We start from the raw sequence: 16,595 nt of genomic DNA on the forward strand, positions 1-16,595 counted from the left end.
GCCAAAAAAAAAAAAAAAAGAAAAAGAAAAAGAAAATCTTTCCGTTTTCATTTTGAACACAATAAATACTGGTGTATAGATGACCCACATAAAAGAAAGCTCTTTTCAGGCCTCAATAATTTTAAGAGTGTGAAGGGGTCCTGAGGCCAATAAGTTGGAAAACGATTGCTACACAGCAGTGAAAATAATAAATCCAACTACACACAACTACATTACAATGATCTCATAGACATTGTGTTGAGTGAAAGAAGAGAACATATTATGTGATTCCATGTTTATAACATCCCAAAACAGAAAAGACTAATCTGGGGTAGGAAAAGTCAGGGAAGTGGACTCCCCTGAGAGGGCAGGTCATGGTCTGTTCTTGACCTGGGTGCTAGTTACACTGTTGTGTTTGGTTTGTGAAAATCCACTGAGCTGCTCACTTATGATTTTTGCAGTTTATACTTCAATAAACAGTTAAATATTTTTAACAACTGGTACGGCAGGACGCTAACCAATCAGGGTGCCCACTAGTGTAAGATTATGTGCCAGGCTCTAACCCTTTAGTTGCTGCTCTGGGGGAAGATTCAGGGGGTTTAGAGGAGAAGCTAGGGTGGGGCTGGGGGGTGCTCTGGGCATTAGCTAATTTTGAATGAATGCAGAAGTATTTCAGCATTTTAACAATGGGTATACAGGCATACCTCAGAGATATGGTGGGTCTGATTCCAGACCACCACGATAAAGCAAATAACGCAATAAAGCGAGTCACACACATTTTGGGGTTTCCCAGTGCATATAAAAGTTATGTTTACACTATACTGCAGTCTACTAAGTGTGCAATCGCATTATATCTTTAAAAACAATGTACATACCTTAATTTTAAGTTGCTCTATTCCTGAAAAATGCCAACCACCCTCTGAGCCTTCAGTGAACTGTAGTAGTAACATCAAAGATCATTGATCACAGGTCATCATAATAAATATAAAAATAATGAAAAGCTTTGAAATATTGCGAGACTTACCAAAATGTGACACGGAGACACGAAGCAAGCAAATGCTATTGGGAAAATGGCGCCGATAGACTCGCTCGACACAAGGTTGCCACGGGTCTTCAGTGTGTAAAAAACACAATATCTGCAAAGTGCAATAAAGCAAAGCGCAGTAAAATGAGCACGCCTGTATCCTTATTGGCGAGTGTCGTCTGGATGTCAGCCCTGCTCCATGGCTCTGTCTACCCCTACCTCCCATGCAGTGAACAGCCTGGGCATCAGTGAAGAGCTGAAGGAGAAGCTGCGGGATGTGATGGTGGACCGGCATAAGGTGGCCCTGGGGAAGACCCTGGGAGAAGGTGAGTCCCCCCATCACACACACACACACACACACACATCTCCCTGAACCATGAAGTCCTCCCCACCCCCGCCCAACCACAGGAAATGCAGTCCCTACGGCGCCCCCCTGAGGTCAGCATCTCTCTCTGGTCCCCCACAGGAGAGTTTGGAGCTGTGATGGAAGGCCAGCTCAACCAGGATGACTCCATCCTCAAGGTGGCTGTGAAGACGATGAAGAGTGAGTCTGTACATGCATGTGCACACATGTGGGATCCCCATCCCTTAATCTCAGGTCCCTTCCCTGGTCCCCTAAGGAAGCAGAAAAAGAGGAAAGGTAACAGCAATTTAGCCCAACCACAGAACCTCAGTGTTCCGGACAGGAAGTGGAGTCCCTGCCAGGTCCTTCAACAGAGGGAACTTAATACAGGGAGATTACTACAAAGGTGTAGGGAAAACTGAAGGAACAGCTGGGAGCAGTGAGACAATTAGCAGCAGCACTATGTCACTTCTACCCCCAGGCCCGAAGGGCAGAGGCAGGAAGTGGTGTTACCAGAGCCCACAGCCAGAGCTCCCTGATGGGATTTAGGAATCACAGAGTTAGGGGCTACCTTGTGGGAGCTCGAAACACAAAGGAGACACAGCCACCACCAAGGCAATACTGGAAGCAGGAAGAGAGAGGATGAAATGCCCTGACTTCTCCCCTCCACTCGCCCACCTGTCAATCTCCCATCAGTGCTTCCCATTGGCAGACTCCAACAGGAAACAGCAGGAAAGGGAGCCTGGGAAATGTAGTTTTCAAAGGGCCCAGCCCCCTGTGATGCATAGCAGAGCAGGGGAAGGTGGAGAATGAGGCACACCTGGCTTCATCATTTACTTGCTGTGTGATCTCAGGTTAGTGACTATCCCTCTCTGAGCCTCCCATTCCTCATCTGGAGAAAAGGATCATAACGTCCCTACCTCCTAGGGTGTTGTGTGGCAAAGCACTTAATGCTGGGGTTGGCACATTGAACTCACAATTAATGTGGACTAAAACCATATTATTTACATCATCAGAGAGGGTGGGAGCCAGTCCAGGTTCACACAGCACAGGAAGTCCAGGGCCAAGTCCTTCCCACATAGGGATGAAGCTTAGAGGGTCAGGCTGGAGGTAAGGGAGAAATGATCCTTTCAAAGTCACAGTGGCTAAAAGCTTGGGTTATGGAGTTATAACTCATTCCCTCATTCATTACTGAGTGCCTCTTGCATACCAGGTTATGTTCCTGACCTGGGTTTGAATCCCAGCTGTGTGACGCTGAACAAGTCACTTTGCCTCTATGAGCCAGTGTCCTGAGTTGCAAAACAGGGACAATGGTAGGGGTCCCAGGGCTGCTGCGACTGTGCTGGGAAGCAGCCTAGCACAGAGCTGCACATGGACCCCGGAGCCAGACTGCCTGCGTTTGAGCTCTGTCTAGTCCTCTTGCTAGCTGTGTGTGCCCTTAGGCAGGTTTCTTAACCATTCTGTGCCTTGGTCTCCCCCATCTTTTTTTTTTTTAATTAATTTATTTTTATTTTATTTATTTTTGGCTGCATTGGGTCTTCGTTGCTGTGCGCAGGCTTTCTCTAGTTGTGGCGAGTGGGGGCTACTCTTCGTAGTGGTGCGCGGGCTTCTCATTGTGGTGGCTTCTCTTGTGGTGGAGCACGGGCTCTAGGCACGCGAGCTTCAGTAGTTGCAGCATGCTGACGCAGTAGTTGTGGCTCTTGGGCTCTAGAGCGCAGGCTCAGTAGTTGTGGTGCACGGCCCTAGTTGCTTCACAGCAAGTGAGATCTTCCCGGACCAGGGCTTGAACCCATGTCGCCTGCACTGGCAGGCAGATCCGCTGCGCCACCAGGGAAGCCCCTCCCCATCTTTAAAATGGGGAAAGTAATAGAACCTCCTCAGGGGATTAAATGAGTTAATAGATGAAAAGTGCTGAATACAGAACCTGGTACTTACAAATCACGTTTGATAAAGAAGAAGAGGATGATGATGGTGATGAGGCCGAGAAGGAGGAGGGAAAGAGTCCTCCCTCCCCACCCCTCCTCCTCATACACCTTCCTCTCTCCCCCAAGTTGCCATCTGCACAAGGTCAGAGCTGGAGGATTTCCTGAGTGAAGCCGTCTGCATGAAAGAATTCGACCACCCCAACGTCATGAGGCTCATCGGTGAGGGAGGACAGATTTAGGGGGTCGACAGGCCCCGTGGAGGCCGCAGCAGAGGGAAGACCCCTCCCTTGGGCACTGAGAAAATCAAACCTCCAGGCTTCCTCCTCCCCGCTCCCTGAGAGTCAGAAAGTTCCCCCCTTCCTCTCTCCCTCAGCTTGGAATGTGACATCTGACCTTTCCCAGAAATAGCTGAGGTCCCCAGGAGGGCTGGAGAAACAACCCTGGGAACAGTGCTGGAAATGGCTTCTCTGAAGCTTGGTCCATCACCCCCCTCCTCAACAATTTGGAGGCCAGACTTGAGGCGGAGGGAAAGACAGAGCTGAGAAAGGGAGTGGCTTCCCCTTCTGCCCAACTCCAGTGACAGGGCTGCCTGGGGGCACTCAGGCGTCTGTTTCCAGGGTTCTGAACGAGAGGGCTTCCCGGCACCCGTGGTCATCTTACCTTTCATGAAACATGGAGACCTACACAGTTTCCTTCTCTATTCCCGGCTTGGGGACCAGCCAGTGGTGAGAGCATTTTATTGTCTGGCCCACAAGTGTTAACTGAGCACCTACCAGGTACCCAGCGCCACTCATACACTGGGAAGGCCAAGGTGACCAGGAGCCTGCTTGCATGGAGCTGTCTGCCAGTGGGGGGACCAGACAATAAATAAGTTCAACAAATAAGCAAGATAATTTAAGTGCTAGGAAGGAAATAGAGCAGGATGAGTGACAGGGAGGCCAGGCAGTTAATTTGGGTGAACAGGGAAGGTCTCACTGAGGAGGGGAACTTGAAGCAGGAGCCAGCTGGTGGGAGGTGGGGAGATCTGGGAGAAAGCAGCCCCAGCAGAGGGCACAGCTTGTGCAAAGGCTCAGAGGTGGGAGCAAGCATGGCTTGTTTAAAGACCAGAAAGGGGGCTCCCTGCTGGAGCATATGTCAAGGGCAAGAACAATAGGAGATCAAGACAGAGAGGAAGGTAGGAGGGGATGACATAGGGCCGTGTTAGAAAGGGGTGGGATTTAATTCTTGGAGCCCTGGGAAAGCATCGCAGGCCAGAGCTAGGAGGGAGGAAGGGAGGAGGGATAGATCTCGGGGACTCTGCTGACCTCTACTCCCTCCTGCCCCGGCGCCCCCAGTTCCTGCCCACTCAGATGCTGGTGAAGTTCATGGCAGACATTGCCAGTGGCATGGAGTATCTGAGCACCAAGAGATTCATACACCGGGACTTGGCCGCCAGGAACTGCATGTGAGTTTCCACCCTTCCAGGAATCCCCCCTCCTTCCAGGACACCCCTGCCCCGCCCTCCTTCCCAGGATGGAAGAGGGCGCTAGAAACACACAGCCTTCAGGCAGGTCAGAGCTCAGGAGTGGAATAGAGAGGTGAGCAAGGAGGCTGGGGCCAGCTTTCTGGAGGAGGTGGGCCCTGAACCAAGATCCTGAAGGAGTACTGGGATGTGAAGAAAAGTGACAAGAGGGAGGGCTCGGTGGGTAGCATGTGGTGAGCAAAAGGGCAGAGGTGACCGATGAGGGTGGTGACATTTAAGCTTCATCTTTGTCCCCCTCCGTGCTGAGTGTCTTACCTGGGGCTACCCTTGGGGAGGGGCCACACTGGATAAAGAGACCACACCCCCTGCCAAGGGACAAGCAGAAAAATAGGCCAGAACCAGGGCTAAAGTGAGGGCGAGGTGTGTGTGTGTATATGTGTGTGTACACACAGGCTTAGAATATTAGTCTCATTACACTCTTGGACTCAGAAATAGGAGCTGGAGAATCAGAGAATCTTTGGGAATTCCCTGGTGGTCCAGTAGTTAGGACTCTGCACTATCACTGCTGAGGACCCAGGTTCGATCCCTGGTCAGGGAGCTAAGATCCCACAAACCACGCAGCATGGCCAAAAAAAAAAAAGAGAATCAGAGAATCTTCTATAAGACGTGCAAATGTTCACAAATGTCTTTATTCCCCCCCACACACAGTTTTTATTTTTATTTTTTTTGGCCGTACTGCGAGGGCATGCGGGATCTTAGTTCCCGGACCAGGGATCGAACCCGTGCCCCCCGCAGTGGAAGTGCGGAGTCCTAACCACTGGACCGCCAGGGATTTCCATCCCCCCCGCAACTTTTTACTTTGAAAACTTCCAAATCTGCAGAAAAGTTGAAAGAATTGTGCAATGAATACCCATATCTCCTCCTTGTTGAGATGTTGCCACATTTGTCCTCTCTTCTCTTTCTCTCTCTCCCCTCAACCATTTGAAAGTAAGTTGCCAAGATGGTGACATCCCACCCCTAAATCTTCAGTAGGTATCTCCTAAAATCAGTACTTATGCCTAAACAATCACAATTCTGTTATCACACCTAAGAAGATTAACAATAATTCTGTAACACAACCTACTATCCAATCCATGTTCCATTTCCTCCGATTGTCCTCCAAAATGTCTTTTCGGGATATTTTTCCCCCCAAAACCAGGATCTACACAAACTTCCCAGATTGCGTTTGGTTGTTGTACCCCTTTGGTCCCTTTTAATCTAGAATTACCCTCCACCACCACTACCTGTGTATAGTTTTGTGGCATATTCTTTTGGAAGAGATCAGGCCAGTTTTCTTGTAGGATGTCCCATGTATAAGATGTGTCTGTTTCCTTGTGGTGGCATTTGCCTTGTTCCTGTGTCCCCTTTATTTCCTATAGACTGGAAAGGAGGTCTAAAGGCATGAATAGACTCAGTCAAAATGGAAGTTCTTTTATTTCTGTAACGTGGGCTGATCCTAGTCAAGCCCACAATGTAACAGTGACATCAAAAATCAGGGCGGGGTGGGAGGGAGGGAGATGCATGAGGGAAGGGATGTGGGAACAGATGTATATGTATGACTGATTCACTTTGTTATAAAGCAGAAACTAATAAAAAAAAAATCAGGGTGGACAATCAATTGTTATGCACCTGTCACATTTTCTGTTAAGTTGTTAAAATATTAAAATACTTCCTTACCAGTTGGCAACTGGCCACTTCCCCAAGCTTCCCATGTGCTCCACAGCCACCAGCTTGGATGCCTGAGTATCACCCATCTCCACCCCCCTCCCCCCAGACACAGCAGTTAAAGGTTAGCTCCTAGCATATTAGGGGCCTCCAGGGTCTGTTCTGGTTAGTCATTACCCAAGTCCATCACCCTGGGTAGAAATCATCAATTCTTTTTTTAAAATTAATTTATTTATTTATATTTATTTTTGGCTGCGTTGGGTCTTCATTGCTGCACGTGAGCCTCTCATTGCGGTGGCCTCTCTCGCTGTGGAGCACGGGCTCTAGGCACGCGGGCTTCAGTAATTGTGGCACTCGGGCTCGGTAGTTGTGGCTTGCGGGCTCTAGAGCGCAGGCTCCGTAGTTGTGGCGCATGGGCTTAGTTGCTCCACGGCATGTGGGATCTTCCCAGACCAGGGCTCGAACCCGTGTCTCCTGCATTGGCAGGTGGATTCTTAACCACTGAGCCACCAGGGAAGTCCCCGAAATCATCAATTCTTAAAAAAACAGAATCCCAGAACTCAGATGCAAGAATCAGGGAATCTTCTATTTATATAAAGCACAAAAACAAGCACAAGTAATCCATGCTGCTAGAGGTGAAGATCTTGATCACCCTAGGAGGGGTAATTATATGCTAGGAAGGAGGGACCGGTAATCTTTCTTTCTCATTTTAAAAAATCGATGTCTATTCTACATACACTAAAATATGCACATTTTATGCATGCAGTTCAACGAATGTTTATGTGTCTATAGACCCATGGAAACAACCATCACTAGATCAAGATAAAGAGCATTTCTAGGCCCTTGGCAGGCTCTCTCCTGCCCTTCCCAGTCACTGCCCCCAAGGGGTAACCACTATTCTGTACTTTTGTCCCCATCAACTTCTGTCACCTCTTCTTGAATGTCATGTAAGTGGAATCGCAATTTTGACTCCTTTGTGTCTGGCTTATTTTGCTCAGCATGAAGTTTTGAGATTAGTCCATGTCATTGTACGTATCAGTAGTTCTTTTTCTTTGCTGTGTGGTATTCCATTGCACAGATACCCCACGATGTTCTGCTTCTTAATCTAGTTTCTTGTTACCTGGGTGTGTTTATGAAAATTCAGTGAGCTTGGGCTTCCCTGGTGACGCAGTGGTTATGGATCCGCCTGCCAATGCAGGGGACACGGGTTCAAGCCCTGGTCCGGGAAGATCCCACATGCCGCGGAGCAACTAAGCCCGTGCGCCACAACTACTGAGCCTGTGCTCTACAGCCCGCGAGCCACAACTACTGAGCCTGTGTGCCACAACTACTGAGCCCGTGCGCCACAACTACTGAGCCTGCACTCTGGAGCCCACAAGCCAAACTGCTGAAGCCTGCGCTCCGCAACAAGAGAAGCCACTGCAGTGCGAAGCCCGTGTACCACAACAAAGAGTAGCCCCCGCTCACTGCAGCTAGAGAAAGGCTGCGTGCAGCAACAAAGATCCAACTCAGCCAAAAATAAATAAATAAATATATTAAAAAATATTCAGTGAGCTCTTCATTTAAGATTTTTGCATGTTTCTGTGTATATAGTATACTTCAAAAACGCAGTTTAAAAAAAATCAGAGACTCCAACCCAAGGAGCCTAGGAAGGACCTTAGAATCTGGCAGAAAGCCAGAGCTGGGAAGGCCCATAGCAGCCCTTTTCCCATCCACCTTTTACAGAGGGTATAAGAAGTAACACGGTTCCCTCCCAGTCTGGGACAAGGCGGGGAGACTGATCCCCAGCCCCAAGCAGGACAGCCAGGGCAAGAGATGGAGACGTGTCTGAGAGTAAGGGCAGGCTTCCTGGTGGAGGGGGCTGATGCCGCGACCCCATTCCTCTCCCCAATCTGGTAGGCTGAACGAGAACATGTCGGTGTGTGTGGCGGACTTTGGGCTCTCCAAGAAGATCTACAACGGGGACTACTACCGCCAGGGACGCATCGCCAAGATGCCAGTCAAGTGGATCGCCATCGAGAGCCTGGCTGACCGCGTCTACACCAGCAAGAGCGATGTGGTACGTGCACCTCTGGCAGGAGTGGGGAGCAGGGAGAGGGCGTGGCCTGGTCAATTCACACCAGACCTGGGCTCACAGGGACGTGAGGGCTTCCCTGCACAGGGGTCCACCACATGGACCATGTGTGGCGGGCATCTGTGAACGGTGGTGTGGACATGCTGGGGGTATGCATAGGCCCATGGGTGTATGGTGACAGGTTGCTACATGGGATATGTAGACAGTTTAGGTTGGGAGAGGCAGTGGTAAGTGTATACATGTGTATAGCCAGGGTGTGGAGGGGGACCCGAGACCACGTTTCCGTGGAGCGTATAATTGTTTGCACGGGTGGGCAGGTCTATGTGTGCACACAAGTTGCCTCCATAAGTGTGTACCTGTACCAAAGTGTTTCTGTGAATAGCTGTGATGCACCCACAAAGATAGCTGTGTACACGTAAGTGTGGGGATGTTGGGTGAGGGCGTCTGTGCAGGAGAGACCCCCTAAATTCTCTCCCTTCTGCCCCACGACAGTGGTCCTTTGGGGTGACAATGTGGGAGATTGCCACTCGAGGCCAAACCCCATATCCAGGAGTGGAGAACAGCGAGATTTATGACTACCTGCGCCAGGGAAACCGCCTGAAGCAGCCTGTGGACTGTCTGGATGGATTGTGAGGACCCGTAGGATCCCCTCCCCCCATCTCAGATTTTACCCCAAAACCCTGAGCACCCCACATGGCCCTGACATATCCAGGACCCTCTAAAACCACAGAATCCCTCAGACTGTTGAGGAACCCACCTGCCCCCTCACCCATGCTCCACAGAACCACTATTAGCCCATGAGGTATGAATTAGCAAAAGGTGCCCTTTCCTCCTTTGCTTTGTGTGTGGAATACAGGCTGGAGCAGCACCCCTACCCTGGCCAGGTATCCGCGGGCAATGAATAATGACACGTCCCCACTCGCAAAGAATTCTAATTCCTCCCAGACTCCTGAGCACCCAACTCCCCCCACGTGCTCTTCAGCACCCAGAGCCCTCTGCCAAACCCTTATAATGAGCTTCTCCAAACTCTCCAGGCTCCTCTGAGGTGTCCTCAGAATCCTTTAGGGTGGTGCTTATCAAATTTTCCCATCCCATGGAACACACACAGAAGAGCACTTTGGGGGTAAAGAGAAGATGTTGCTGGGGTCAGGAGGGGAGAGCCTGGGCTTCAGACTCTCCAGGTCCTCCTTGGGTGCTCCAAGAGCTGAGGGCAGTAAGAATAGCTAACATTTCTATAGGATTTACTAGAAGGTATGGTTCTAAGTGCTTTGCGTGTATTAAGTCATTTGGTCTACTACAGCCATATGAAGTGGGTTGGCCCCCTTATTATTCCCAGATGATGCGCAACTGAGGCCCACGTCAAGGGAAAATCATTTGCCAAAGGCTGCATAGCTGGTGTATTCGTTATCTATGTCCCCAAAATCCAGTAGCTTAAAACAACAAGCATTTATTACCTCGCATGGTTTCTGAAGGTCAGGAGTCTGGGAACTGCTTAGCAGGGTAATTCTGGATCAGGGTTTCTCATGAGGTTACAGTCAAGATGTCAGCTGGGGCTGAAGCCATCTGAAATTTGAGACTGGAAGATCTCTTGCAAGGTGGCTCACTCACATGGCTGTGGCAGAAGGCCTCAGTTCCTTGCCACGTGGACCCCTCTATAGCGCTGCTTGAGTTTCCTCATGACATGGTGGCTGGCCTTCCCCAGATGAGCATTCCAAGAGAGAGAACAAGGAGGAATCCACAATACCTTTTCAACCTAGTCTCAGAATCACACAGTATCATTGCTGCCGAGTCAGAATCCAGCGACTAAATCCAGTCCACACTCAAGGGGAGGGAAGGTAGCCTCCATCTTTTGAAGGGAGGAATGTCAAAGAACTTGAGTACATATTTAATTTTATTTATTTGTTTGTTTGTTTGTTTTTGGCCATGACGTGTGGCATGTGGGATCTTAGTTCCCAGACCAGGGGCCGAACCCGTGCCCCCTGCAGTGAGAGCACAAAGTCTTAACCACTGGACCGCCAGGGAAGTCCCTGAGTACATATTTTAAACCAATACAGCTTGCAAAGCTTTGATGCTAGAGTCTCTTCTGGGGAACCACATTGGGAAGCTTTACTCTAGCAAACCCTCACTAGAACATCACCCCCTACCCAGAGAGATTTCCCAAGACCTTTTCCATTTCCTGAGTGTCTGTCCCAGGACCCACCTCAGAAACTCTTGAGAATTCTCAAGTCCCCATAGATGCCCTCCGAACTGCTACAGTTCCCTCCACTCCCTTGTAATACCCTCAGTCCTCTGAGTGTCCTAAAATGCCCCCAAACTCCCAGAATACTCCCCTGTTCAGTCTCCCACTCCTCATTTTGTTACCCTAGGTATGCCCTGATGTCCCGGTGCTGGGAGCTAAACCCCCGAGACCGGCCGAGTTTTGCAGAGCTTCGGGAAGATCTGGACAATACGCTGAAGGCCCTGCCCCCTGCCCAGGAGCCAGACGAAATCCTCTATGTCAACATGGATGAGGGTGGGGGTCATCCTGAACCACTTGGAGCTGCTGGAGGAGCTGAGCCCCCAACTCAGCCTGACCCTAAGGATTCCTGCAGCTGCCTCACCGCCGCTGAGGTCCATCCTGCTGGACGCTATGTCCTCTGCCCTTCTACAGCTCCTGGCCCCACCCTGCCTGCTGACAGAAGCTCCCCAGCACCCCCAGGGCAGGAGGATGGCGCCTGAGACAACCCTCCACCTGGGACTCCCTCTCAGGACCCAAGCTAGGCACTGCCACTGGGGGACCCCCCCTCACTTTCCCACTCCAGGCTTTACCCCCAACCTTAGCCCTCTCCTCCTACCCATTCCACTTCCATTCCAGACAGATCCTCTCCCTTTTCCACACCTTAGTGTCCCCATGTGTAAAAGGAAGGGATTGCACTGCAATCCCTAAGGGTCCTCCCAGGTCTAACATTCCAAGATTCTAGATTCTAAAGTTTAAAGAGTCTAGATTCAGAGGTCCTAAGTTTCAAAGATGAGTCTGATTCTAAGGACCTGAAATTCCAAAGTCTCTAATTCTAAAGTGCTAAGGTTCTAGACATGGAAGTTCTAAGGCCTATATTCTAAGGCTGTGAGATTCTATGGCTCTAGACTTTTCTGGTTCTAAGATTCTTGATAAAACCCACAAGATTTTAGGTTCTAAAGCCCTAAGATTCTAATTCTAGGATCTAAGGCTCTATGATTCTAGATTTTATTTTTCCAGGGTTCTGAATCCCTAGGGTGTAAGATTCTACAATTGTAAAAATTCTACAGTTCTAGACATGGAGGTTCTAAGGTCTGATGTTCTAAAATTTGATGTTCTGAGCCTCATAGAGTATAATTTCTCTGGCTGTAAAACTCTAGATCATAAAGCTTCAAGATTTGATCTTCTCAAGTTCTAAGATTCTAATGCTGGTCAGTTATAGGTTCTAAGGCTTTATGATCCTCGAAACTTTTGTTATGAGATTCTGGATCCTAAAGATCTAAAATGCTAGAATCTGCAATTAGAAAGTTCTAAGAGTCTAAAGATGGAGGTTCTAAGGTCTAATGTTCTAAGATGCAATGTTCCAAGACCTAGTCTAAGAACCTAGATTCTCTGTGTCTAAGATTCCGGATCATATGCTTCAAGATTCTAGACTATTAAACTCTAAGATTCTAATGTTGTTCTGTTCTGTGTTCCAAGGCACTCTAGATCCTATTGGTCCAAGATTCTGGATCCTCAGCATCTATGGTATAAGACTCTACAGTTGGTGGTGGCTAACCAAATGCCAAAGTTTTAATCATTTTTAATGTTGGACACCTTTAAGTTCTATGCTGCATTCTGTCTTTCTAGGATTTTAGTTAAGGAGCCAAGAATTCACAGTTCTAAGTCTTAAGATTCTAGGCACTATAGTTCTAAGATTCACATGTTGTAAGATTCTAAGAGTCTACAGGTCTAGCATCCTAAGATACAATTCCAAGGTTTTAAACTTATAGTTTTATCCTTTGTGGGATAGTTTTATCCCTCCCTTCTTAGCCACCTCTGCTTCCTCTTCGCCTCATGTGGGGTGTGCCCCCTCAAGCCTGTGCAATGCATTAAGGATGCCTCCTTTCCCCAGAGGACAAACCCCCTCCTTTGGGGCCATGCTGCCCCCCTGAGCCAGTCCCTTATGCCCCCTGAACAGAGTGTGGACTCTGAAACCTCCAGAGGGGCTCAGATCACATAAAACTTTGTAACCATGCTTGTCTCATCTTGTCTCCACTTAGCTGTCATATGGCCCCTCTCCCTGGCAACTCAGTTCCCCCAGTAAAAAGGAGGGTTTGGGGGGGTCTTGGAGTTCTCCCCTCACTAAAGAGGGTAGAAATGAACATATACATAGACAAAAAGACAGGCAAACAAAAGCAGACTCACTGAAACCCCTAGTGAGGAACAGGCACATAGATATTCACAGGGTCACACAGAGACCCTACCCCTCTCCAAAGTAACAGACCCATGAATTAATGGACATACTCAAGCACACCTGGTCACAAATACAGAGACACAAATTCAGACACAGAGAAACACAAAATTACACAGATACAAACATGTTTACAAACATGCACAGGCAGGCAGTCACCAGGAATAGGAAGAAACTAGAGTAACAGACACAGACACAAATACGCAGACATATAGAGTACGTATAGGGCACTCACAAACCCAAACGTTCAGATTCACATAGAAACACAGGCACAGAGCACCTCCGATAATCACGAGCCCACAAAGGGACTCCTGCCAAGACAAGCCCACTGTGTTTTGCGAGCATCGCAGGCACAAGTTCCTGGGTGTGTCCACCAGCAGATGGAGGAATCCTTGGCAGCGCCCGGACGCCCCCCGGTGGTGGCTCCTGCGAACCGAGAACAGTTCAATCCGGGCCACAAACTTTTTTAGAACAAATCATTGTGGGAAGCTGGGAGGAGAGAGGAAGTCGGACGTGGGCGAGGGGCGGGGTGTCTGGACTGGAACCTACGGGCCCACGTGAGTGTCTGTCCCGCTTCTGAGTGGGTGTTGTGTGTCTAGGTTGCCGTGGTGTAATCTTGTAGTGTAACTGTCCTGTGTGTCTTTATCATTTGAAGCCGCCTGCCTGTGGCGACCTTAGTGGGCTCATCTACACCGAAGTTTGGTGTATTATCCCCTGAATTGATGCTTCTGATCCCACACACGCCATTTGTTTATCTGTTTTGTGTGTGCGCTTTTGTCTAAGTAGAGGTTTTGTGTGGCTTTTGTGGGCTTTAGGTACGGCTCAGTGGGCAGCGGGCGTTTGCATTGTGTATCTCGATAGTGTACCTTACAGAAGCTTTGTGTCTTTTAAGTTAGAAGCGACAGGTGGTGCAGTGTTAGACATTGTGAAACTCTGTGTTGTTTAGTAGTGAGGCTTAACTACGGACCTGTGTGTTTGAGCTTGTCAATATAGACACCGAAAAGGCGGATCTACTGAACAGCAGTTTAGAGGATGTGGGGTAGAGGCCCCTGAAATTTCCGGAGGGGAAGGCTCTATGATCGCGTGCAGAGTGCCCATTCCACGTAAGATACCAACCATAGAGAAAGACGGTAGCGCAGCTATAAAGAGGCGCCCCGTGAGATGTATTATCAAAGGGGAGAGAGTGTGATTCCCTTTACAACTTTTCTCCCGCTGTTAGTGTAGCCTCTATTTTCAAACCTTCAGGATTCTCTGAAGTCAAAGGGTTGCTTTTCATAAAGGCAACTGAGTTTCTTCCAGATTAAGAATAATTTATCTACTTAATCTCGATTTCGTATACTTCCCTCTACAGCAATATTCGTAAGGCCGACCGTAACCAGAATGGCCAATCTGGGTAGGTTTTCCTAAAACGATGCAACTATACTAGCTTTAGAGAGATAAGACAGTAACTGAGATTGGTGGACAGACTGTTTCGAAACCGCCCTAACGGCAAGGGGCAGGTCCGTAATGAATTCATCTCTTTCCGGTTTCCTAAAGGCAGTTGTGAAAGGGGGGCGGGGGTGTCTGCCGACCCTCCATTTGATTGGTTTCTGGTGGATTTACCCGTTTGGACTCCTCTAGGGGCGGGAGATTTAGACCAATCAAGATATGCGTTACAGAGACACTAGTTTGATGAAAGGACCGCACAGGAAAGGCCGGGGGGGGGGGGGCGTTCATTCTGAGATCTCATCACTGATTGGTCCAAATCTTTACTCCCTTTCCCTCATTTGACCCTACGGGAGCGGGCGCGCGGGCACTACCCAATCACCGCGCGCTCCTCCTCCCTCCTTTTCCCGCCCTCCCGCTTCGGTCCCAGCACCGACGTAGGCCAACGCTTCCTCCCCGGCAGCTCTTAAGCCCTTTCATTGACGTTCTTTTGAAAGACGCGCTCTGATTGGCTGAGTCCCTGGGCCCGCGCCCATTGCCCTCATGTGATGGCCAATTGGCACCCGTGTTGCATCGCACGGGGCCACGGAGGAGGGGGGAGGCGGTGGCGGCGGCCATTTTGAGCCGCCGCCGCCGCCATTGGAGTGGGGGCCCCCCCCTTTCCCCCTTCGCCTCCTGACAGGAAAGGTTTAAGGGGGACTGAGCCCTGGGAGGCAGGGCCGGGCTCGGGGGCCGCCCCGGGGGCCCGGGCCATGGATGTACGCCGTCTGAAGGTGAACGAACTTCGCGAGGAGCTGCAGCGCCGCGGCCTGGACACTCGCGGCCTCAAGGCCGAGCTTGCTGAGCGGCTGCAGGCGGCGCTGGAGGCCGAGGAGCCCGACGACGAGCGGGAGCTCGAGGCCGACGACGAACCGGGGCGACCCGGGCACAACAACGAGGAGGTCGAGACCGAGGGGGGCTCCGAGCTGGAGGGGACCGCGCAGCCACCGCCGCCCGGGCTGCAGCCGCACCCGGAGCCCGGCGGCTACTCGGGGCCGGACGGACATTGTGAGAGTGCGCGGGGCGGGGGCCGGGGAGCCTGGAGTCCGGGCCGAGGAAGGGCTGTGGGACGCGGGATCCCGGCGCCTGAGGTCGGGGAGAGACGATCTGAGGATCGGGGGATCGCGCCATCCGCCGCTGAAAAGGATCTGGGGACAAGGCCCTTGGGACGACCGGAGGGTGGATCCTGGCGTTCGGTGCAGGGGAGATACTGGAGTGGGGGCTCTCGGTTTCGGAGATGAGGAAGGCCCGGGGGTGTAGAGGATTCCGGAGCCTAGGGTTCGGAAACCGGAAGCTGTGGTTTCTGGAGCCGGAGAGAGTCGGAAGAACAGGAGGTTTTCTATCGGGGGGCCGAGGAGGATCTTGGAAATGGTGATCTTAGGGTTTACAGCTGGGTAGCCTTGGGAGCCATGCTAGCCCAGTCTATGGGCTGGGCGTTGGGAGCCGTGTTTTCAGGACTGGGAGAGTTTTGAGGATGAAGGGTCCTGGAGTTTGCTGCTGGATGGGGTACCGAGAATTCTTATGGGTTGGTTAAAATGGAGTGCTGGTGTCTGGCCCAGGAGGGTCTGATGGACTGTGTGTTCTGGTGTTTGACTGGGGAGCACTTAGGGGATGTGGGAGACCACCACGTGATTGTACTAGGGGGACTTCCATCTGGCTGAGGATGGCCTGGGGGACTCAGATCCGGGGCTGAAAGGCCAACCTTGAGGCAGGGGCAACCTGGGCATACGATGCTGGCAATCTGGGGACTTCTGGTTGACTTATAGAGGAGGTATATGGAACCTTGGTGTCCAGAAGCTAGTGGAGGAGAGAAGGATGGTTCACTGGGTGAGAGACCTGGAGGTCTAGAGCTGGGAAGGCTCTGAGAACAAATAACGCCGTGGCTACTGCCGAATGGTCTTAGATGAACAGTATGGGATGTTTGGAGAACAAGGGTAGCTGGGGGTGGGTGGGGTAGATAACAAGTAGATACTCGATGGAGTATTTAGGGGATAGAGGGTCCTTGTGTCCAGCACAGGAGTGTGTAGCTGGTCTGTCAAATGCAGGGAAGGGGAGAGTGTGTAGGATGTGGAGGGTGAAAGAAAACCTGTTGACTTGGCTGGGGACCTCAGGGGGGAGTAGGGGGGAGTGTTTCTGAGGCCGAGCATCTCCACAGGAGGGCTCCTTGCTCCC

The 16,595-nt window shown here is 50.5% G+C and overlaps 2 protein-coding genes across 4 annotated transcripts in view; both read left to right on the top strand.

The window, feature by feature from the left end:
- The window catches only part of AXL (AXL receptor tyrosine kinase), a gene marked incomplete at both ends in the record, with an annotated part of 29,168 nt that extends 17,939 nt beyond the window's left edge, over positions 1–11,229 (top strand). For all 3 annotated transcript variants that reach the window (XM_079723192.1, XM_079723193.1, XM_079723194.1), the window contains 8 exons: positions 1,234–1,329; positions 1,470–1,547; positions 3,398–3,490; positions 3,875–3,996; positions 4,606–4,715; positions 8,337–8,496; positions 9,004–9,140; positions 10,878–11,229. In XM_079723192.1, coding sequence (XP_079579318.1) covers positions 1,234–1,329; positions 1,470–1,547; positions 3,398–3,490; positions 3,875–3,996; positions 4,606–4,715; positions 8,337–8,496; positions 9,004–9,140; positions 10,878–11,229 — 1,148 coding nt within the window. The remainder of the gene's footprint in view (positions 1–1,233; positions 1,330–1,469; positions 1,548–3,397; positions 3,491–3,874; positions 3,997–4,605; positions 4,716–8,336; positions 8,497–9,003; positions 9,141–10,877) is intronic.
- Positions 11,230–15,117: 3,888 nt separating this feature from the next.
- The window catches only part of HNRNPUL1 (heterogeneous nuclear ribonucleoprotein U like 1), a 34,337-nt gene continuing 32,859 nt past the window's right edge, over positions 15,118–16,595 (top strand). Inside the window, exon 1 of the mRNA XM_079723534.1 lies at positions 15,118–15,431. Coding sequence (XP_079579660.1) covers positions 15,137–15,431 — 295 coding nt within the window. The 5' untranslated portion in view covers positions 15,118–15,136. The remainder of the gene's footprint in view (positions 15,432–16,595) is intronic.

This window comes from Hyperoodon ampullatus (assembly GCF_949752795.1).
Source record: "Hyperoodon ampullatus genome assembly, chromosome: 18".
NCBI lineage: Eukaryota > Metazoa > Chordata > Mammalia > Artiodactyla > Ziphiidae > Hyperoodon > Hyperoodon ampullatus.